General features: G+C 49.0%; 1 protein-coding gene across 2 annotated transcripts in view; it reads left to right on the top strand.

Annotated features, from left to right (window-relative positions):
* The window catches only part of znf438 (zinc finger protein 438), a 38729-nt gene extending 16741 nt beyond the window's left edge, over nucleotides 1–21988 (top strand). For both annotated transcript variants that reach the window (XM_086190920.1, XM_086190921.1), the window contains exons 2-4: nucleotides 6569–6652; nucleotides 17236–19016; nucleotides 19455–21988. In XM_086190920.1, the coding sequence (XP_086047046.1) occupies nucleotides 17263–19016; nucleotides 19455–20031 (2331 nt within the window). In that variant the 5' untranslated portion in view covers nucleotides 6569–6652; nucleotides 17236–17262 and the 3' untranslated portion in view covers nucleotides 20032–21988. The remainder of the gene's footprint in view (nucleotides 1–6568; nucleotides 6653–17235; nucleotides 19017–19454) is intronic.
* Nucleotides 21989–23522: the final 1534 nt, after the last annotated feature.

Below are 23522 nucleotides of genomic sequence, written 5' to 3'. Positions count from 1 at the left end.
AGCTGCTGGAGGAAACGGAAGTACTCTGCTCCCTGCTAGCTGCTACTGCCCACGGAACCATGACGAGGTCACGGCCAAGTCTGGTAGGGGACCAGTTCACTGAGGCGGAACTGCTGCTCATTAGCATCTTTGAGGGCAAACCAGAATGAAGCATTCATTCCCCCGAGCGACGGCGCCAGACCCGTCCAAACCCGCCACGAAGAACGAAGGCAGGAGCCATTAAAGAAGCTGGTCGCAGCTGAGAAAGTCGTGCTAACCACAGACCGCTGGACCGCTTCAACAGCCGAGAGCTGCCTCACCTTCCCCTGCCGCTACCGTAACCTTTGAATCAAGAACTTAGTTTTGTATGTGTCAGTATTTGTCGAAGTCTAGTTGTGTCTAAGTACTATTTCATATTAGATAGTGTGGTGTTGCAGGGATGTTCTGATCTTTACTTGATCCAGATCCCAATAGAATGTCACCATTATCATTTTATGGGGATTTTTAATGAAAATCAGGGGAAATTATATTAAAACTAATATTCCTTCGAATACCACAATGGCAGGTTCAGTCAAAATAATTACAGTTTTTGGAAATTGTGCTGTTCTTCACTGAGTATTTAGAAATGGTTCTAGGGTTGGAGGTGGATTTCCATCACACATTAACATAAATAAATCTAAATAAATCCGATGTATTTTAAGAGTTGGAGAGTTTTGACTCTCAAAAATCCGACTGCTTGTTTTGACTCGCTGGGAAACAAGCCAGTGATGCACCAACCAGCTTCCTCTTGTAAAAGTAGGAAGAGTTTTAGTTCATGAATTAAACAAAAAAAACCATGGTCCCTTTTTGTTTGAAGTATCTTTGTGTTCAATCGTTCCGATCATTTTTAACATAAACTTCCCTCACGAGACTGAACATCAAAGATGTTCTGCTCTTTAATTGGACGAGATGAGGCTTTCCTGTTATTTGGCGGATGACGTTGCATCCATTTTGCTGTAACTCCTCTCATGGAAACCAAACTGCTTCCCTCGTCAGGTTAAGACAAACAATAACAAACCAGCAGGAAATGAAAGCTCACGGAACAGAAATATGATTTGCAGATAATGGTTTTTTCATTTGGACATCATGTTTGACATCCCAGGATGGATTTATCACTGGATTCTCTCTCTTTAATGATGGTGGAACTATGGTGACCGTAAAATACATTCATGGAATTGAAAAGAACCCCCCCCACACACACACAGTGGTTTGTGTGTGTGTGTGTGTGTGTGTGTGTGTGTCCTGGCAGGTCTGCGGTGTCTGGCAGGCTGCAGGGTCTCTGTGTTGCTCTGATAGCGTTTGTTCCTTTGAGGCCCACCATGCTGAGGATAAGGACACCGGCTGCGTCCAGAGTCTGATCTCAGGCCAGCTTGAAACGATCCTCAGTCTCAGCTGCCAAGACCTGGGCAGAATAAAGACACACCAGCAGTTGATTGGTTGAGCACATCATCAGACGTGTAACACAGGTTTGATAGCTGATAGCAGCCGTCCTCTCTGCTCCGGCTGGTTGCTGGCATGCAGCGGCGCCTGGATGCCCCCTTGGAGAACGAGCCCACCCTCTCGTCTCCCTCATCTCTCTTGATCTGCCTCAACTGGCTGCTCTCCCCCTTCAGTTCCTCTCTGTTCTTTCTGTGTCTCCCACCCCCCGAAACAGTCTTTCTTCTTCGCCTCTCTCCTCCCAGTTCCTCGTCAGATCCACAGGGCCAGATTTTTATCACTTTTCTGCGAGTCCTGCGAGGGGAACCTTGAGGGTCTCAGTGGGATCAATTTAAAAGGGAAGCGCATGTCTCTCCTCCTCTCCTTGGCCCTCTCGGCTGATTGGGTCCGCTCACCAGAAACTTGCAGGCTTTTGATCTCAACCCCAGCACCCCCACCCCCCAACCCCTGCTCAAAGTTTTTGTTGGAGCTTGGCTCTAAAAAAAAAAAATCTGTTCCACTTTCTGAGAAATGTGGGCCCCATCCCCTTTCTCTGCACCTGTGAGAGACGGAGTGAAAGTTGTGTAAACCCACTGGGTGGTACTAACGATCTATGGTGTGATTGACTGCTCTTTGAAGATCTCAGACGATCCGTCTCCTCAGGTGGAGGTGTACCAACCAGTGGTCCTCGGGCAGCTTGCTGGTGTAACTGGGAAGAAGTTGCTGTGAGCTGAGATGCATAATTCACACCGTGTGGGGAAGCACTCTCTGGTACGAAGAGGAGAAGGTACGAGTCGCTCCCTCTTTGTGCACCGCGGAGGAACAGCAGCCCTGCAGCCATCGGCCCTCCCCAAGCCCGGAAGGATGCGTCCAGGTTCTGTTTGAACCTTGGCGAACGTTAAACGGATCCGTCCAGATTGTTACTGTTAGGTCTTATATCTGCTAAGGTCTGGGTATCTCACGCAGTACGTTTACACGACTTCAGAACAAACCTGACAAACGACGGTTTTGGATAATGAGGCCGGCCTGGTAAGCCTCAACCATCACTGCCGGTACCAGCACTGACTGGAGTGGTTAGCGAGAAGTCAATAATATTAAATAGTCAAATCCTCTCTCATTAGGGATGGTTGTTGTTAGGGATGCATGCTTTCTTTCCATTCTCGATAAATGTGTACAGATTCTCAGATTAGCATGTTGGAGCTGGTTGTCTCAAACCCTTCAGAATGTTGCCTGGTGGCCCCCCAGGGACACGAAACCCCAGCAGGTCCATAACTCAGTACAGAATCCCAACCTTTAGTTCTGATGGTTTGGGTTTGCAAAGGAGAGCTGTAGAGGTCTCGGCTAGCATGTTATTGCACCAAGCCTAGCTGTTTTCTTTTGGTTGCTAATGCTAAGCTAAGCCAAGCGAACCCTCTTCAGGCTTTAGTTTCGTAGCATTGAAACACGAGAGGGAATAAAAAAGTGATTTAGCTTTTCCCCCAAAGCATCGGCTATAGCTTTGATCAACGATGGTGAACTGTGGTGAACCGCGTCCCAGTTCTGCTCAGGCGCAGCATCTATGAATGGCCTCCATGGCCCGTCAGGTCCAGGGTTTTGAGTCGCGTTCAGGTAGCTCTAAGATTGTCTGGTTTTGCGATCTGCCTCCCTGGTTATCCAGCACACATGGTGCTGACGTAGTCCGAAGACGACCTTCAGAATACACGTTTTACTCATTAAGAACCAGTTGCATCTCTGCTCTGACAAGATTACTCCCCCAATTATTCAGTTACAGTGCATTTGTGATAAGACAACAGTCCTCTGGGAGGCTCGGCTCCTGTCCCCGCAGAGTGATGCTGCATTTATGGAAATTATGGGCCACAACCCCACATTGTCACCGGCTCAGTCTGCAGGAGTGAGCAAAATCTGCTCGGCGTACAATAATGTGCATTTACTGTGTAACAGAGCTGGTTTGTGTCAGTGTTAGGAGGAGAGCCAGGCCCCTCACCCTTCTCAACCTCCTCACCCTCCTCTTCCTCCTCCCCTGTCTCCTGTGAGGTCACAAGAGGTCAAACAGGAGTTTTTCTTGTCCTACCTCTCTGACCTCCCTTCTCCTGGGAAAACTCCAGTCACGACTCAGGATTAAAATTCTTGGTAAATTTAGCCAAACCAGGCCGCAAGTTCCCATGTTTATGTTTTTCCAAGCCACATTTGGAGAACGTATCCTAAAGTTCTCTGCTGCTGATCCACAAGGAGGAGGACTGCAAGGTTTTAGGAGACTCTGCTGTGAATCTGCCTGCAAAGAGCGGTACCTCTTATTTTCAGGGCTGTTGCGTCCCTCAGAGATGACATCATCTCTGAAGTCGTGCACTAATTGAGGTTTAATGCTAGAGTAGCGAGGGAAGGGTTGTAATTTTCCCGCCCCGGCCTGGAATAGAGACGACAATGTTTCATGTGGTCTTGGCTAATTTAGGTTGCAGTGCTGCAGCTGTGGGACACCTCACACTTTTGTCCTTCTCATTCTCCCCAAAATATAAGAATATGGAAAAAGCACCTTGTTTGTGACGTTTCCAGTCGAGCTTTGACCCTGTCTGGACTCAGATGAGCAGGAGAATGCAATGTAGAGTTGATGGAGACGTTAGAAGACTTGTTTTCAACCATCCAGTGTTCGACTGCAACCTTGAAAACAGATCTGCTCAACAAGTCAAGGTGCAGTCTGCATGTTTGTGCACCGATTTATGAATGAAACTTCAACTGTTTTAGAAATCAACAATAAATGATCAGCAATCAAAGTTTCCAACCTGGCCAGCAAACAATGCAAGGAGTTATAACACGGAACAAAAGTACTTCCCAAACAATCCCAAGTCCCTCAAGTTCGGTCCCACAATTGTAGTGTTTTCTTTCAGGCGTCGTGTGAGAACCACGATATTCCCACCACGTCCATTCAGCACAGTTGTCTGATTCTTGCGTGTAATCTGACAGTTTAATCATCCCGGAGTCACAGTCCAATAATCCTGTTGTGAAGTCCGTTGGACAGCATCAGGTACCAAACAGCCACCTCTGTGAACGCACCCTTTGCTCTAGGGTTCCGTGTCACTTCCGCCCATTCAACAGTTCCCTCCATGACTGAATTAATATTCCTGCTCAGCGTCGTAACTGTCCGACAGTTTTATTAGCACGGTGCACTTTTGTTGTCTCAGTGTAGGAGTGCTTCTGAGACCGAAGCGTTGCGGTGAGTGGTGTTTCTCTGGGTCTCATGGTCTCATGGTCTGGACCTGGTGCTGTCAGCTCAGCTCACTTTGATGGAGGTGATTCGGTAAAACCGTAGCAGGTTTCTGCAAATTTATCCCCGTTTTAAACCAAACAAGACGAACTGAAATGGCACCACGCGTTGGGAAAGCAGCTTATACTAAAACAGAAATCCTGGCCGGCGGCAGGAGTTGTGGAACCGAAGTGTTTTGTCTGCAGGATGCAGCGATCAGCCCTCAGACGGAGGAGTTTGGGTGTTAAAATAGAAAATAAGCTGCGAGTGTCATTGTCCATTCAGTATCAGAGTGTCTGTAATGTACAAAGACCTCAGGGTGTGATTTGGAAATGAAAGCGTTTTGTGATTGACTCCCAGCTCGCTCTCTCTCTCTCTCGCTCTCTCTCTTTTGCGCGCGCACACACACACACACACACACACACACAATGATCCCATTGCAGCAGTCGGGTCTAGCCGGTCTCTGCCTGGGCCAAAGCCTGTTAACTCTAATTCAGAGCGTAGAGGCTGGTAATGAGCGCTGTCAGAGTTGACTTAACAACCTCCCGCTCTGGGGCTCAACGCTGGAATTAGGCACCGAGAATGAGCGAGGAGCAGGTCCAGACGGTGCCGGGTTTGTCCTGGGACTGTCGGCAAGAACCCTCACCGCTACTCAGCGGCTAGAGAGCACCGGCACCAGTCACTCTGGACTGGGGTTTCTGCTAATGGGACAAAATATGACTCACTTCCCTGTTAAAATTTCTTCTCTACAAGTTGCTGTCACAGTGAAGCAGAGCTCAGAGAGTAGCAGGTAATGCGTTACCCAAAATCCTCACATTATATTCCCTTCACACACCAAGCTAATCACGATTAGTGTGCAGCTCGGTGTAAAGGTCAGAGGTTATCAATAAAGTTACCTGGGACTTTACCCTGAACACGACCTCTCCATAGTGCAGCTGCAAACTGGCTCTGGTCCAAACCATCAGTTAAACCCAGAACTGTGTTCTGTTTCTACAAGGCTGAGCATTTTCACGTGCGTCTCATCCGGCCTCGACAGAATCGGCTTGTTTAGAGTCGCCGATGACCTGCTGCATTTCCTGATTTGAGTTCAGCCGTCGCAGCGTCCCAGCATCGCGTGTCCTGCTCTCCCGTTCCTCAATAATTTATCTGGACGCCTAGAATGATTATTCTATGAATATGCACGAAAATTCCTTTCTCATGCTCTTTTCTCTCTAAGTTTGTGCATGTTGGTGTGTGCTCAAGTGTGTGCTCATGTGAGCAAGTGTGTAGCTGTGTGTATGCAGCTCTTTCCTGCCTGAAACAAAGGAGGTGTCAGGCCGAATTAGCCCCCCTATGACTGAACGCCCAGAGAGCTTAGAGATGCACCACAGGTTCTGCTGAGTCGCACATGAGCTGCAGTGTCTGCCTCTTCCCTCTGCTCCCCCCGTGCGCACACACACACACCCTCACACACACCCCTCTCCACTCCTGAGTTGCTCTAACAAGGTTGTTGGAAGAGGATAAGGCGTGTTAAATGAATAATTTACACTCAAGAGCGCTCCTTATTTATTTAATACGGCTGGATCTGACTGAGTGGGCAGCCCGTGTCCCCGACTGCCGAGACTCTGTTGGCTAAACGAGCGCTCGCTCTGCTTAATGGAGGGCCAAAACGACAGGCGTTTAGGGGGGGTAGATTAGGTGTGCTTGTGAAACAGGCCGTGCAAAGCTGCGCTTGTGTGTGTGAGTGATGTCGCTGCTAAATGTACACCGGCGTCGCACCATGTTGCACCTTGATGCGAGCAGGTCACGTGACAGACCCTCCACCTGTATCAACACTGCTTCTAGGAATTTACAGACTTAACATTGTCCTGCTTTTCTTTCTTGAGGTTTAAAAGTTAATGTTTCATGTCTTCCCAGGGTGGAGTGTGGAGAGGGGGGACAGGACCACGACCGGGCACCACCCAGAAAGAGGGAGCAGCTGAGGAGGAAGGAGTCAAATCGGTGAGCAGCGTTCTGTTTGATATCAGGAGTCTGTTTTTATTCAACTTTACACTTTTGACAGCTCGAAAGCTCCAGGAGAGAGAACCGGTGCTCCTGATGGGACGTGGAAGGGTGACTTGAAGAGCAGCAGCGATCAGATGATGTCATATGCTAATATAAAGAATAAGCAGAAAGGTTGTGATAATGGTGTGTGTATGTGTGTGTGTGTGTGTGTGTGTGTGTGTGTGTGTGTGTTGCTGATCTTCCTCAGCCTTGTCTTTCTGTTGACTGAGTTAGCGGCACTCAGCACGAGAGGACGCATCACGGCAGTTCCTCTGTGTGTGTGTGTGTGTGTGTGTGTGTGTCTCCCAGGAGAATGAAATCCCACGGCTCACTCTGACCTCATTATAAAAATAGCTCATCTATCCAGCCATCACATTTCCCTCCATTTTCCCCTGCGCGGTGATCCTCTCTACCTTCACGTCTCCTCTTTGTGTCTCTCCATCGGTGTTTGCCGTGGACTTAACATCAGATTAAAAGCTTATGCAAGTCTTTGTAACGGCGAGGTTCCTCCTGCCCTTGTCATTACCAATCCAGCTGTAATCTGGGATCAGAAGATGTCTTTTAATCAGGAAACATCTCTGGATAACGTTAAAGACGGCGTCCACCTGATCCCTTCGTCAGGTAGTTACTACTTAAATCACTCCATCCTGATGCCTCAGACTTCCTCTCCCCTCCAGTGGTTCGTCTCAGGAGTAAAACCCTCCATTACAGCGCCCGCACCTACTTACGTGACCGGCACCATCAGATATCCTTCCACTCTGATCCTGTCAGTTTCCTGCCGTTTTTGACCCCGACCTGCTGAGACATTATCAGATGCTCTGTTGATGGCACAGAGACTCGCGAAGGTTTCAGCTCCACATCTGCAGGACTGACAACTGTTTTTAGGAGGAAACGTGACGATTCTTCACGGAGCCAGGAACGACTGCAGGAGCATCTCCCTGTTCTCCCATGTTCCCCGTTACACACGTGGCCTCTGCTGCGGCTCAGAGTTGCGAGACCTGGACCCTCCGACATGGTGCCTCCGCCGTGCGTGAGTGTGACTGAGGTGAAGAGCTCATTAGAAATACAGCAACAATTAGCTGTGAGCTAGCCAGGTACTGGGAGTGTTCCCAGTGGCGCCCAGTAATCCAGCCGCTTTGATTCTGCTTGGTTCTGATCGTTGCACTGTGTGATCATTTTGTGACTGTGTGGACTGAGCCACGACACCAGCGAGTCACTGCATTTACATGTAAGAAAAGTCGAGTTATTGTGTTCGTCCCACTGAAACTGAACTTTTGATCCCGTAAACTACATTCATTATTTTAACTGCCAGCTGTAAACTTGTTCCTCATTTTGATCTCGGCGGTTGTAAAGTCTTGCACAGCTGCTGGGACCAAACGGGTCCACCCTCAACCTGCCCGGGCCTCCATAAGGTGAACACAACACTTGACCCAGTCCCAGTATGGAAGCTTCAAATTCATGTCTGTCTTTGCCGTCAACTGCTTTGTAAAATACTTGCTTTTCACTTGAGGAGAAGCAACACTCGGATTCACGCGTCATGTCGCTAATCCAGAGGATCATTTTAGGAATTTTAAAGGTCCTGCTAGTGATTTTAAAGTCAGCTTGCTCCTAAACTGAAGCATGATACTTCCTGGTTTGCCTTCATTTCTTCTTTGTAACATCACTTTATCAACTGCATATCAACCTGTGTACCCCCCCACCCCACCCCAGGGGTGTCTTATGTTAACTAAGAACAAGCTGCCTGGCGTTGACCTGCTTTTAGAGGCCCGGGCTCACCTCCACAGGAGAACTGTTGTGATCATCTGCATATTCTTTGATCTGGCAGCGGGTCTCTCGGAGCAACAGTCATTAAGGAAGTTGTCACGGCATTCATCCTCTTCCTCTCGCGCTGAGGCGCCGCCATGTGCTCCTTCTCTGCCTCAGCCTTCACGCCGTCGGTGCCCGTCAAAGACCGCAACCTTGCTCCCACCCTTCACTTCAAAGCCCCCCTAAGCTGGGTTCAAAGCCCAAACCACACTGTCCTTCACTGCAAAGCGTGAGTGTGTACTTGTGTGTCAGTGTTGGTGTGTGTGTCTTGTGTTGTCCTTGGGGTGGGTTACCCCCACCACCAGCACCACCACCACCCCTCCATCTCATCTCTTCTCCTCCCCACCTTGCTGTTTATCTGTCTCTGGGCCCATCACGTCCCTGAACCTGCTCTAATTAGCATCCCACACAACACTGTTTATTTACTCAGGTACCGACAGGAGGGGAGGGAGGTGAGAATGAAAGAGAGTCGGAAACAGAGAAAGCTGGGGAGAGGAAGAGAGAGAGGGCGGGCTGGGAACAGGAAGATAGGGAGACATGATTCAGAGAATCAAAGCGCTATGAGACTCTCTTTCATAGTGGATGCACAGGATAATGATAGTAAGGACGACATGATGCAGAAAGTCAAAAGTGAAAGATGGAGAACTTTCGCTTCTGTACGCCTCCTCTCTGCCTTTTTCAGTGTTTCATCTGTGATGCACAGAGACTAAAATTAGCAGGATGGCAGCTTCCTTCCTTTCAGAGTACCCATTAAAGTTTTCCCATTGCGTTGAGTGATCATTAAGGTGTAACTGGGAACACAGGTGGTAGCATCCCAGTGGAGGCTGCAGCAGCAGAGCCAACACGAGCAGGAAGCCTTTACTGCCCTCCTCCACAGCGTCGGAGAGTTGATTCGAAACGTGTGTGTGCGTGTTTCTGTACATCAGTGTTGCATCACACACTGCACACCTTCCAGTGGAATGGATCTCCAAATGGAGGACCTCTAGGATTTATACTGATATAAAAGGAACGTGCAGGTGGTTGATGTTTATGTACCAAACGTGGTGGTGCCTCTTGTGTGTTTGTTGCATAAACTGATGCAACTGTCCTGTGTCACACTCTCCACTTTCTATAGCCTCTGCGCGTGTGGAGGGTCTGTTTAAGGCTCTGTATCTTCACCCAAACGTGTACTTGTGAGGGCAACAGCGTTTATCCTGGTCCACAGGGACCACAGGTGAAGAATCCAGCTACAGATTTAGTAAACACGTGAGGAAAGAAGAAACTGTTGAAACAGCTGTCAGCTTTTTGGACCTCATCTGAGCCGTTGCATCGTAACATGGCTGTGGTTGGTTTCATCATTTCAAAGAAACTGAGGAGAGAAATCAGGTTCCCAACCCTGAGGCTGCAGGGAAGAGGTATATTTGTAGTCCAACAGTAAGTTAGCATGTCAGGGAAGAGGTATATTTGTAGTCCAACAGTAAGTTAGCATGTCAGGGAAGAGGTATATTTGTAGTCCAACAGTAAGTTAGCATGTCAGGGAAGAGGTATATTTGTAGTCCAACAGTAAGTTAGCATGTCAGGGAAGAGGTATATTTGTAGTCCAACAGTAAGTTAGCATGTCAGGGAAGAGGTATATTTGTAGTCCAACAGTAAGTTAGCATATCAGGGATGAGGTGTTTGTAGTCCAACAGGAAGTTAGCGTGTCAGAGATGTGGTCTTTTGTTGTCCAACAGGAAGTGGTCATCTCCTGGTTCCTCAACCAACAGGAAGTGGTCATCTCCTGGTTCCTCCCCCAGCAGCCAGTAGGATCGCTCCATGTGATTGTGGTGACTGAACCAGTAAATCAGCTCTGGTGAACAAAAGTTGATGATCTTCCAGGTTTAGTTCATCAAGATCATCTTCACTAATGAACCCTCTGATGATGCTGGAAGCCTGGATGCTACGGGTAGCAGAGCTAAGCTAACGTTAGCCTAGGAAGGAGCTACACCAGGGTCACATGACTTCAAGGTCACCACCACTAAGCTGCAGGCTTCTTGTGTTTCCCTCTGATGACCTTTAATGACCTCTGTAGGCTCCTCTGGACTCTTGTTAGCAACCCAGGTTTTTAAGACTCCACCACTCCACCATCCACCAGTCTGGTGTTGACTGGTGGATCTGATGTAGAACTGAACCTCCACCATCCACCAGTCTGGTGTTACTGGTGGATCTGATGTAGAACTGAACCTCCACCATCCACCAGTCTGGTGTTACTGGTGGATCTGATGTAGAACTGAACCTCCACCATCCACCAGTCTGGTGTGACTGGTGGATCTGGTGTAGAACTGAACCTCCACCATCCACCAGTCTGGTGTTCACTGGTGGATCTGATGTAGAACTGAACCTCCAACATCCACCAGTCTGGTGTTACTGGTGGATCTGATGTAGACCTGAACCTCCACCATCCACCGGTCTGGTGTTTACTGGTGGATCTGATGTAGAACTGAACCTCCAACATCCACCGGTCTGGTGTTTACTGGTGGATCTCATGTAGACCTGAACCTCCCAACATGCACCTGTCTGGTGTTTACTGGTGGATCTGATGTAGAACTGAACCTCCACCATCCACCAGTCTGGTGTTTACTGGTGGATCTGATGTAGAACTGAACCTCCAACATCCACCAGTCTGGTGTTACTGGTGGATCTGATGTAGACCTGAACCTCCACCATCCACCGGTCTGGTGTTTACTGGTGGATCTGATGTAGAACTGAACCTCCACCATCCACCAGTCTGGTGTTTACTGGTGGATCTGATGTAGAACTGAACCTCCACCATCCACCAGTCTGGTGTTTACTGCTGAATCTGATGTAGACCTGAACCTCCAACATCCACCAGTCTGGTGTTTACTGGTGGATCTGGTGTAGAACTGAACCTCCACCATCCACCAGTCTGGTGTTACTGGTGGATCTGGTGTAGAAGTGAACCTCCAACATCCACCAGTCTGGTGTTTACTGGTGGATCTGATGTAGAACTGAACCTCCAACATCCACCGGTCTGGTGTTTACTGGTGGATCTGATGTAGAACTGAACCTCCAACATCCACCGGTCTGGTGTTTACTGGTGGATCTGATGTAGACCTGAACCTCCAACATGCACCGGTCTGGTGTTTACTGGTGGATCTGATGTAGACCTGAACCTCCAACATGCACCGGTCTGGTGTTTACTGGTGGATCTGATGTAGACCTGAACCTCCAACATGCACTGGTCTGGTGTTTACTGGTGGATCTGATGTAGAACTGAACCTCCAACATCCACCAGTCTGGTGTTACTGGTGGATCTGATGTAGACCTGAACCTCCACCATCCACCGGTCTGGTGTTTACTGGTGGATCTGATGAAGAAATGAACCTCCAACATCCACCGGTCTGGTGTTTACTGGTGGATCTGATGTAGACCTGAACCTCCCAACATGCACCGGTCTGGTGTTTACCGGTGGATCTGATGTAGAACTGAACCTCCACCATCCACCAGTCTGGTGTTTACCGGTGGATCTGATGTAGACCTGAACCTCCACCATCCACCAGTCTGGTGTTTACTGGTGGATCTGATGTAGAACTGAACCTCCACCATCCACCAGTTTGGTGTTTACTGGTGGATCTGATGTAGAACTGAACCTCCACCATCCACCAGTCTGGTGTTTACTGGTGGATCTGATGTAGAACTGAACCTCCACCTTCCACCAGTCTGGTGTTTACTGGTGGATCTGATGTAGAACTGAACCTCCACCATCCACCAGTCTGGTGTTTACTGGTGGATTTCATGGTGTAAAACTAAATGTTCTGAATGCTTTGATAAACCAGGACGTCCTGTACCTCCTGACAAGCCCTTCCTCTAAACGTTTATTACTCAGTTTTCCTTGGATTCAGCATCAACCCCTCAACACAGGAGTTCATGTTGCACTTTTCTCATGTGCTCCTGGTTCAGGATCTGCTCCTCAGCTGTCTGATCCACAGTTGTTGGTAGCTGGTGGTGGTCTGGATCTTGCTGCTGCTGCTATGGGAACATGATCTTTCTCCCAGTGAGAGACCAACTGGTCCAAGTTCACCTGCTGGTCTCAACCTCCGGAGCCACTCACACACAGATTCTGCTGTAATATCACCAGAAAAAAGAACCCCCATCGTGAAGCTGTGCCTGTTAACACCAGCTGACTTCCTCCCCAGCGGGAGTTTCTCATACAGCGTTCCTCCACTACGGGATCAGAGGCGGAACAATCTGTCCCCCCATTCTGTCTCGGTGTACTTTTATACAGACGTCAGGGGTAACAGTGGCGTAATCTTCCCGCCCTGAAAAAGCTTAGGGAATGCAAGGCTGTCTAGAAACATGTAACTGGTATTTTACACACTCACACACACACACACACTTACTGCAGTGAACCTGTCTTGTTGTACATCAGCACCCAGGTGGTTTTCTTCTCAGATGCAGATGAGGCTGCTGGGGAAACTCAAGTGCTGCACCCAGTTTGACGGAGGATTCCCAGACAGACGAGCTGTAGAGCTTCCTGACGCCTCTCAACACGTTTGTTGTTTTCTTGCGCCGGAAGCAAGTTGTTTATTCCCTGTCGGTCTGACACGCAGCAGTGTCCTTCCTCTTGAGTGGAGCTTGTTTTTAGATTTGTCCTGCGTGTCTCTTCCTTCTCTAGCATTAATACCTCTGAAACATGTCATCATTTCCTGCTTGGCGCAATCCTTCTGTGGGAGGTTGCAACTTTGCAGTTTCAGACATTTTCAAACTTTGGGACCTGTCCAAACACACCCTGGTCCTCGTCCCACGTGGACAGCTGACAGCGCTCGTCCCACTCATCTCCTCTTCTTTCTCTTTTCTCCTCGGTTCCTCCACCACGCTCTTTAGTGCTGTTTGACCTATTCAGGAAGGTCCAAATGTCACAGCGGAGGGAAAGGTCAGGTAAAGGTTTAGTGTTGCAGCGTCTGGATGGCTCAGACACTCTGGCTGCCTGGGGAGGGACGAGGTTCTAAGCTCGAGACCTGGAACACACACCTCCAGACACGCACCGGGACACACTGCCGTCATCTCCGGCCAACACCGACGGCACTCAGGTTGGAGTGTGTCGCCATGCCAGCTGTCTACTTGTTTGGCTCATCTTTGAAAATGTGTGATAAAGGGTGTTCCGGAGACACGAGGTCGAAGATTCACAGGTTGCTATGGGGGAAAAATCATGGCATCAGTTGGCAGTAGAGATGAGCTCAGTTTTAAAATGTTAAATGAGGATATCAAATTCATGACCGTCATTTCAGAAAATATATGTTTGTTCTTACTGGCACTTGTGAGTGACCCAGTAGTTCCTGGACAGACGCCTGGTTTTGCTGAGGGTCCAATGTCTCTGCAGGTGAAGATCAGTAAACTCCCCGGCCAGCGGAGGGGCGACTCCTCACGACCCTTTGACTGTTTACACTCGGACAACAGCTTTAACATGAAAGAATCTGGTGTGTGCTCGTTTCCCCGTGTCTAAGATATAAGTCAGAGGAGGCAGAGTAACAGTTGGAGTCGGTTTCAGGTGTTCCATCATCCCATCAGAGGAGTACCAGAGCAGGAGTAGTAGGAGTAGTGGTGAGGACTGGGATTCCCTCTATTGATTCATCTGCATCCACATGCGGCGCAGATCGGCAGGATCCTAATTGGAATGGATTTCTCCCCTGCATTGATTTACTCAGGTGACAGTGGATGACATATAGGTGTGTGTGTGTGTCTGTCTGTGTACCATATGGTGCTGTAATGTTCTTTCTTGCAACACTTCCACTGTAGTCCAATGAAAAGGCAAGAGGAGCAGCTGGATGCTCCCAAAAGTGTGCGTGTGTGTGCATCTCCTCTCTCTCTTCTTGGCTCTTTCACTCAGCGTGAGCTGTGGGACGAAACAAGGACCTCTGCAAACACTAATTTCATTTTCCCCATGACCGCTCCTGCTGCAGACAGAGCCTCACACACACAAAGGTACACCTTAGGCTGGAGAGTGTTTATCCCGGCAGAGCAAAGATGAGCAGTTAGCATGCATGCAGGAAGAAGCAATAGAGCACAGATAACACTTAAGTTCAGTCAGGTGGAAAGAAATGGAATGATCTGATTTCCTCTTGGACTGTAGGATCCACTCGTGCTCCTTTATTACTGGGTGTTATTATGTTGCCCCAAGATGCAGCGTTAAAGAAAGCGTTTCTCTGCGACCTCTCTCACCTGATTACTAATCCCACACGCTGTGTTTGTGTGTTGGAGAGGATAGTAAAAGATGGCCGCTGGACATGGCTTCTCACAGCCGGCTGGCCCCGACCCCCCGTGATCTGCCCTCTTATCTAGCCCAGATCCTGGCCTTTCATCTAGGCTAAAACCTGGGGGAGTTTGGCCTCTGCTGCCCCCCCCCCCCCACTTTACAAACACACACATGCTTCATTCCAGACCCGCTCCATCTCCAGGCTCTATCTGTGAGTCCCAGACGAGCCTTGCTCTCACCTACCAGGGAGATAACAAAGCTCACTCTACTCCGCCGTACTCAAAGCGCCTCGGATCGCAGGTTTCAGGCTCAGTAAAACACCACCCGGCGCTTTGTGATTGAACACCGTTGTGATACAGGACACAACCCTCTCCATGTTTTCACCTTTAACAGAAGAATGAATCCCCAAATTCCTCCCTGCTCCACCTGTGCATGCGACCCAGCTGTGTGTTTGAGCGCGGTTGTCCGCTGCCCTCCTGCTCAACCCTGACCTGCTTCTAGCGTAAACATCAGCTCCTCACCTCTCAACCTCTGGCTTCACCTGATAATCCATCTCTCTTTCCTTCAGCTTCTCAAACATTCTCTACAGAAACCAGGTTTTGTGCATCACCCTAGACCTGACCTCTGACCTTCGGCAGACTAGAGCGGTAGGCGTTTCAAATCCAGGGGCGGATTGAGTGGCATCTGTGACCTTTCAGTGCGTTTATCTCTGAGCGCCAGTGTCAGCCTCCTCCTCATGGAGACAGACCCAGGACATCCCTGTAATGGTTTCAGTGGTGTTTGCTGGTCCTGATGCAGCGCCTGTGTTTTGGTCACCCTTCATATACAAAAGTATTCAGAAGAATACTTGAGCAGCAACCAGCAGAGCCGCTGTGTCGACTGGACCGCTAGATCAGCCAGAACCTCCTGAGTCACAGGTTCATGACAGCAGGTCTGATAACGACATACAAACCTGTGTCTGCTGCCGGGTCACGTGACCCTGGACTAGATGCGGATTAAAGCTGTTCTCACTAAAGGTTCTTTGGCCATTGAATGAAGCTTTGTAGTCAGGTGATGTCACTGCTGGACTCACCGGTCACAGAAGGATTAGAGGGCTAGCGCCTACATCTGGTGCTGGTACACACCTTTTCTCCCCCTCATGTTCAACTGTAAGCTGTCACATGGTGGAATGAATCACCGAGTGTAACCACATTCATTCTAAGAGCCACATAAAAGACCCAGAGGAACACACATCCTCACGGTTTTATTCCACCCTGTGTTGAGCCAAAGTCACAGTCAAACTGGAATCAACTATCCACAGAGAGAAGGAATATCTCCAATTTTATGGAGTCGTAATGCGGTAGGGGTACTGTATAAATAATCTGGTTGCACAGAAACACTTCCAGCTGTTAAACTATATGCCCTTTGCAGTTTCTCTTTACTTCTCCTCCTTGCTGAATGTATAAAGCCCCTCTACCAAGTTTTTACTTGTACTGATGAATTATTTTGCTGAAGTTTTGCCTCGTGACATCTCCAAATTGTTGCATGTTATGCTGATTTATGCTGCTGGTAATAGAGAGTCAAGTTGGAACTCTGCCTGTATTAAACGGTGCCATTGAAAGCCTGGTCATAATGTGAAATTCAACCCTTCAGGTCTGTTTACAATTAGGCCCTTTGAAACATTCCACTGTAATCTCTCCTGCCTTTTGATAGAAAGATACAGTATTGATATAAGTATAGTGAATTTTGCCTTTGTTTTAAAAGTCATACCTGTGGTTTTTGATTGATGGATGGAAACTGTACGGTGAATTGAGATAATAAATACTTGTTTAAAACCTCACTCTGAGGTTATAGTTTCCTCATATAGTTCTGCAGTATTTTGTGTCAACACAGCCAGAAAGGCGAGGCATCGAGTGGAAAAGCCTCATCCCGGTGGATAACCATTAAATGTCATTCGTGAACAAGGACTGATAAAGTAGGTCCAGGCCGTGTAGTTTCAGGGTGTTCTGATGGCCTGTGGCCAGGTTACGGTGCTCGTCAGTCGTGAGGAAGATGAGAGGTGAGTCCCTCTTCATCTGGTAAAGACCCTGCTGTTGGGCAGCTTTCACGCTCCACTGGTTGATTCTTCCAGGAAGTGGGGGGGGGGGGGGGGTACAAGGAGCCCACCTCAGAGCCCCAGCATGAAGCAAGGCTGCATGCTGAGCTTGAATCAAAGTGGGCAGTCTGTCCTTAGCCTGGGGGGAGAGTGTGTGTGTGTGACCACAGAGAAACGGATGATAGGACAGCTTGTCACACTAATGCACATGCCTGCACTTTTTTACAGTGTAGGTTTAACTGTCTCCTGATTGGGTTGCACGTTATCAAGTAAACCGACACCCTGCACAGTGAGGTCATTTATATTACATGTATGATCTCTGACATCATTCACCATGTCAGCTATTCCTTTCATGCATGTTCAAGTTAAAAGCACTTAAACTCGTGCTCAATAACCAGTAGCACTCTCGCTTGTGTGTTTGTGTTTCAGTCGGTAGCCAAGAGTCCAGCCCTTCAGATGAAGAGCCTCCAGTTCCGTAGCATCGCCCCTAAGGCCCCAGCCGCGGTGCCCTCCCCGACCTCTGCGGTCCTGTCCTGCCAACCTCCCTCTGCTCTCCCCGAGGCCACCACCGCCTCCAGCCCCAAATCCATCATTGTACCTACCCAGAACTATGCGCTGATGCAAATAGCAGGTCAGGATGGGACGTTCTCTCTAGTGGCACTGCCCCCTTCCGTCTCCTCTCAGACACCACAGCAACAAGCACAACAAACCCAGTCAATTCAAAAGAACCTTAAGCTGCCCATTCCCAGGTACCAGTCAGTGAGGACTAAGGGAACCACAGATAAAGTCAGACCACCACCTGTAGCTGCAAGGGTGAAAACTGGCTCTAGGGTTGCTGTGGCAGCACAGACAAAGGCACTGGTGAGTGGGGCATCATCAGTGATTAAGAGGAAACAACAGGAGTCCAAGCACACAAAGGAAAGTGTAGTGCCCAAAGAGGAACCTTCAGAGCAGGTAATTCTGATTGATCCAGCCCCCTCTGACATTGCTGTCACCGCTCTGCTCTCAGACAATGCTGTCCTGTATCCGGGCTCCCAGTTGGATCGAGCGCCAGATGGCTCCGAACGACCTGCAACAACTGGCCTTATTCAGAACCTCCAGTACCCCCCTGCTGCTGTCAAAGCTTCCACAGGCAAATCCCAGGAGCAAAGCAAGACTACAGTTAGGCTGTGCCAGTCAAAGCCCACTGCTGCTCCGCCTCCCAGCAGTATCACTGTCCTGTCTCCAGCCATCTTCAGCAAAGCTGTCCAGATTATCCCATCCCCTCCTAAGGGTAAACTACCTATCTTGCCATACTCTAAAATGAAGACCACCCTCATCCCAGCTGCCAAGCTCAGTTTGTCCCCAGAGAAGAAAAGTGTCTCAGGCCAGACTGGACTCGTCAGCTCCTTAGATCCCACAGCTAAGACCCTCGAAACAGCTGAATCCTGGGGTCGCAGCCAGGAGGCAAACTCCACTCTACAGCCCCAGAACAAGACCACGCTCATGCCTGTGCTGGGGAGTCTCCAGAAACCACCTGGTAAGAAGAGAGGGCGGAAGAGAAAGACAATGGAAGACATATTGGCATTTGAGGCCCGGAAGAAGAGGTCCTTGTCCTTTTTCCGTAGAAGGGTCCCCGAAAAACCATTGGCAGCTGTTCCAGGTTCCAAACAAAGAGAAGTTGATATTTCTAAAAAGTATCGCACCATTCGACCCAAACCCATGTTGGTGATGGAGACGATCCCCCAGCTGGTTAGCCTGCCTGCTATTACCCCAGATAGCCAAGAACAGGAGCTTGTACTGGGCCAGCAGCTGCCCACCACCAAGGAGCTGGACTGTCCTCCGCAACAAGCCCCAGTAACCCTCCACCTGAGAGGTGCCTCCCATACCAGGATATTCGTCGGCAGCCGTCCACTTTACCGCTGTCCCACCTGCAACCGCTGCTTCCAGTTCAAACACCACCTGCAGAGCCACATGAACAGTCACACCAATAGTCGACCGTACGTCTGCCCCGTGTGCCGCAAAGCCTACGCCCACTCTGGCAGCCTCAGCACCCACATGAAACTCCACCACTCGGACGTGCGGCCACGTCGCTCCCTGTGCTGCGAGTTCTGTGAAAAGGCCTTTGGATATGTGGGGGTGTATTTCAGTCATCTGAGAGAGGTGCACAAGGTGGTGCTCACCGTGGAGCCGTCCATCAGCCATCATGAGGACGATGTGTCTGTTGAGGGGTGAGATTATTACTATCGGCACCACGTAAAGCAACACCACACCTGAAAACTGCATATCAGGTTCTCACAGATAGCTCCAGGGATGTCTGTCACTGCTGTCATCATTTTGTTGTGACTCCAGAATTCAGAAAGAGCCAGCCACGTTTGATTTGCTCGAAGCTAACGGTACCACATGGCTACCGACTACAAATGACGACACAAAACTGTCCAAAAACATCAGTCTCTCTCAAGCATTTTATCAAGTATAACCCACTTATTCTCATCCAGCCATGTGATTTGAATGTATGTGTCTGGCCCTTTCTACTATCTGGAGACACAAAGAAGTGATGCAGCAGTAAAAAAAAGTCTTTGTTTATTGCTTTCATTTGAATTTACCTCCAACCAAGTAACTTTGTCCAGTCAACAAATCCTCCATCTCCGGTTTCTCTCCTCCGACAGGTCAAACTCCCCAGACGCATCGGATGAGGATCCCGTGGAACTGCAGATCAAATGCGGCCGCTGCCAGGCAATCACTCCCACTTTTGCCGACATGAGGATGCACTTGCTTTATGTGCACGGGGAAGAGGTCCAGGCTCAGCTTCACGAGGACCAGCCTACCCGAGGGGTTCGCGAGGCCGAGAACGAACTGGTAAAGCACGCTGCTCACTATTGGCGGCAGCTCAACGAGAAACGCAACCTGGTCAAGTGTGGCAGCTGCGACGAGGAGTTCTTGTCCTTCTCGAAGCTCAAGAGGCACATTATGTCCCACCACCGGGGACAGGAGGGGGAGGACAGTGGGACCTTTTCGTCACCAGGTAGTGTTGGAAGCCTCGGGGTCCTCGCTGCAGGTTCTGCATTTAACTGCGTGCTCTGCAGCGAGGTGTTGGACACTAAAGAGGGAACTCTGGAGCACTGGAGGAGTCGCCACCACTGTGAGCAGCCGGGCCTTCTGTGGGCTGCCCTGAGTTCCTACACCGGCCAGGAGGAGGGTGAGGTGGACGAGGACCCGGACACTCCTGCTCCGAGCCCACATTAGCCAGCCAAGCCGTCACAAGGGCACCAGCCCCTGGCATGGCTGGTCCCCACACCCCCGGGTCCTAACAATCAGCAGCACAGGGATGGAGTGTGTCTCTCATGTGTTTTAGCACCAGTTTCATCTTTCACCAGAGGAGGCCAATATTAACGCCAATATTCCACCGATGGTGAAACATGACCTCCGTGTTCCAGCTCATCAGGGATACCCACTCTAGCTCAGAGAATCCTGTTTTATTAACATTATTTTTCATTGTTCTTTTGATTTTTGCACTGTTTTGTTTTTGGAGTTGATTTTTGTTTGGAGGTTGTATTTAAATTTCCGTTTGGAAACTAGATTATTTTTTCTACTGCTTATTTAAAAGTTATTAAATGGTAATTTAAAACCTAGCTGACGCAGTATAACTGTCAAAGGGTTACTTCCCTGAATATCACAAAACTGTCTCACTTGACTCTCCTGGTAGCCATGAAGGTAGTTTGCATCTTATTTGCCCAGATTTGGAGACGCTGTCTTGACTCCCACCTCCACCTCCCAGCACAGTGATATTTCAGTACTCACATATTTCCCAACACTTAAGAAGCTGTAAGACAGCGTCTTTACTCAGCTTGTTCCTCTCCGTGTTCCACCAGTATCTCCAAACCCGGACAAACTCTTCCAGACTCTCTGCATGGCTACATGCCACTACGGGGATGTGAGGGTTTTAAATGAGTGTGAAAGTAAATCTAACAAGGGCACGCTGTCTCCTGTCACACTGTACCGGCCTTGGGTTCGTGCGGGTTCAACAAGATCAAGTCTCTTTTCTGTAATTTTGCTGCTGTAAAGGAAAATAACCGATGTCTTTCTATGGGCAGTATTAAGGTCCCCATCACCTCGGACCGGTGAAGTACTACTTCCTAACCAGCACCCGTGACAGCCTCGTGGCCTTCTGAGAACAGGACACCGGTGTTCCGTGGCTTCTCGTCAGTATGGCCCCTCGTGGGCCGAGTTCTATCGTCTTGACTCGTTGATTAATGCCTGTGTGTGTTCTGTGACATGCCAAGGGTCTATTCACACTAGTGATTGTAGAAGTGAGTTCTGCATCGAAGCTTTTTAACCACTGACAGAAAACTGTTCGCTGAGTCAGTACAAACGTTGCCAGCTCATGTATGCACCTGTGGAGTTGTGTACACCCAGAATCTCTAACAAGAGTGAATATAAACTGTTGTCCAGGAATATATGCTATTTTGTACTCTAGAAGAATACCGAGCTCTTTCCGTGTATTTATGCTTGTTGTTGGTGGTTCAAGAGCCGGCGCTGAGCCGGCGGTTTTGCGGGACTCTTCTCATGTCGAGGGAAACTTGTCTTGTTTCTTGGTTGAGAGGTGTGTTCGTCTTTGTTCAACTTTCATATGAAGAAGAAAAAAATCACAGGGTCAAGTGAATGTACCTGAATGTTTAAAAACCTACCAAAAGTATACAAATATGCTATATAGACTTATCTATAGATAGAATATATAGAGATATACTGAGAAAACAAAAATATATATTTAGATAGAGTAACTAGTGATCAGCTGCTTGGTCCAGTCAAGGTGGAGGAGAGAAGTGAGAGATGAAATATATCATTTGCCAAACAGGCACCAGAAGCCATGTGGAGTTTCTCCTGGAGTGTCGGACACAAACCGAGATTGTGAATGAAGGTCACAGCACAGACGCGTCACGTGACGTGTCAGCTGACTGGCCTTTATTTTCAAGCCTTAACAATAACCAGGAAGTGACAGAATTGAGACTCAGCCTCGTCTTTCCTCAGTCAGATAAGAAACACAAACAAGTCAGGAGGATTCGGTGATTTCATGTGTTTTTGGATCATTTAATATACCGGCTGTGTCCAAAAGAGAAAAAAAAGGCTGAATATGTTTGTGCTTGTGACTGTTTGTACCTGAAGAACCTGTTCATGAGAATAAAGACATGCTTTGGTGAGGACACCAGGACCAGTGCCTCCTTATGATTCCACACGTTTTCTGAGTAAATGTCTCGATGTGGGCGGCCATCTGCCTCGACCAGCGGGGCGACAGGTGGAGATGAATCACTGTTGAATCTCAGTCTGTATCGCGAGACGTTGATCCTTTGTAATACCGTCCAGTACAGAGTGATACTTATTACCAGGTTTACTACCTTTGCCTCAAGGCTGCAAACAAAATGTCATCCGTGGCAAACTAGCGCTGCTAGAGACGCGAGCTGCGCTTTGGTGAGGACCCGTTATTCTGCCGTCCCGCTCCCTCGTTGTCCTCTGCTCTGACCCGCCCCGGCATCTGTTGACTCAGTAAAGCGGGAGGAATCGCTGTGGACGCCATCCAGTACATCCGCTTCCATGGGACAAGGACGGCTGCTAATGCAGCACTTCGTCCATCTCGTCATGAAATGGGCAAATTGCCATTGTGGTCTTTGGCTCTAGTCAAGTCAAGTCAGTTTTATTTGTGTCACCAAACCCAACCAAAGTCCTGTCCTGACTCTGTCCAAGTAGAGCAGGTCCAGCACCTCCCTCCTTCAATGAACCTCCACCCAACAATTCTCCATCAGCAAGCACATCCTGCAACAGCAGCCACCAGAACCTTCCTTTACCAGCAGGAAGGTGGAGCAGATCCAGGATCAGTGGGGACGGAGAGAGAGCAGGAGAGCAGGACAGAGACAAAGACAGAGAATGGAGGAAGACAGAGAGACAGAAGGAAAGAGAGGGACAGAGATAAAGAGAGAGAGAAAGGAGGAGAGACTGATGGACAGAGACAGACAGAGAATGGAGGAAGACAGAGATAAAGAGAGAGAGAAAGGAGGAGAGACTGATGGACAGACGGGGACGTGAGCAGGTGGAGCTACGGGTGGCAGCTGGAGCCTCTCCAGGTCTGGAGCCTCCTCCAGCAGCACCAGGATCTGGGATGAGGGGAGAAGAAGAGGAGTTAGTAAGACGTATGAGGACAGGAGGAGGAGAGAGAAGCCCAGTGCATCATGGGAGATCCCAGCAGTCTGGGCCTATAGCAGCAGATCTAAGGGCCAGCCTAAGCAGTCCTGACTATAAGCCTGATCAACAAGGAGGTCTTAAGTCTGCTCTTAAACGTAGAGAGGGGGTCTGGGTCCTGGACTGAAACTGGGAGACGGTTCCACAGGAGGGAAGCCTCTATGCTATGCTAGCTCGCCAGTGTCTTCCACGTTCCCAGCGGCAGCAGTGTCTTCCTGTCTTCGGACTGAATTTTTGTCAGTGTTTGCAAACCAACAGTGTTCGCTGGCTTCAAAGCAACCACCACATCGAGATGCGTCAGGATGCATTAGCCTTTACATGACTAAAAGTTTGTGGTCGAATGCATCAGACCGTCTTGGCGATCAGTTTGAGTTGTGATTCAAAAGTAAAAACTTCATTTTTTACCAGGTTCCCTTAAACGTAGCATTAAAACATCATAAAGCACATTGACTTACCCAGGGTGACGCCACTGTCGCTCTCTGAGCGTCTGTTCAATGATTGTCGTC

Source organism: Aulostomus chinensis, chromosome 21, assembly GCF_037954235.1.
Source record: "Aulostomus chinensis isolate RoL2024-O1b breed Wild chromosome 21, RoL_Achi_v1.0, whole genome shotgun sequence".
Classification (NCBI taxonomy): Eukaryota; Metazoa; Chordata; class Actinopteri; order Syngnathiformes; family Aulostomidae; genus Aulostomus; species Aulostomus chinensis.
This window is presented reverse-complemented; position numbering and strand designations above follow the sequence as displayed.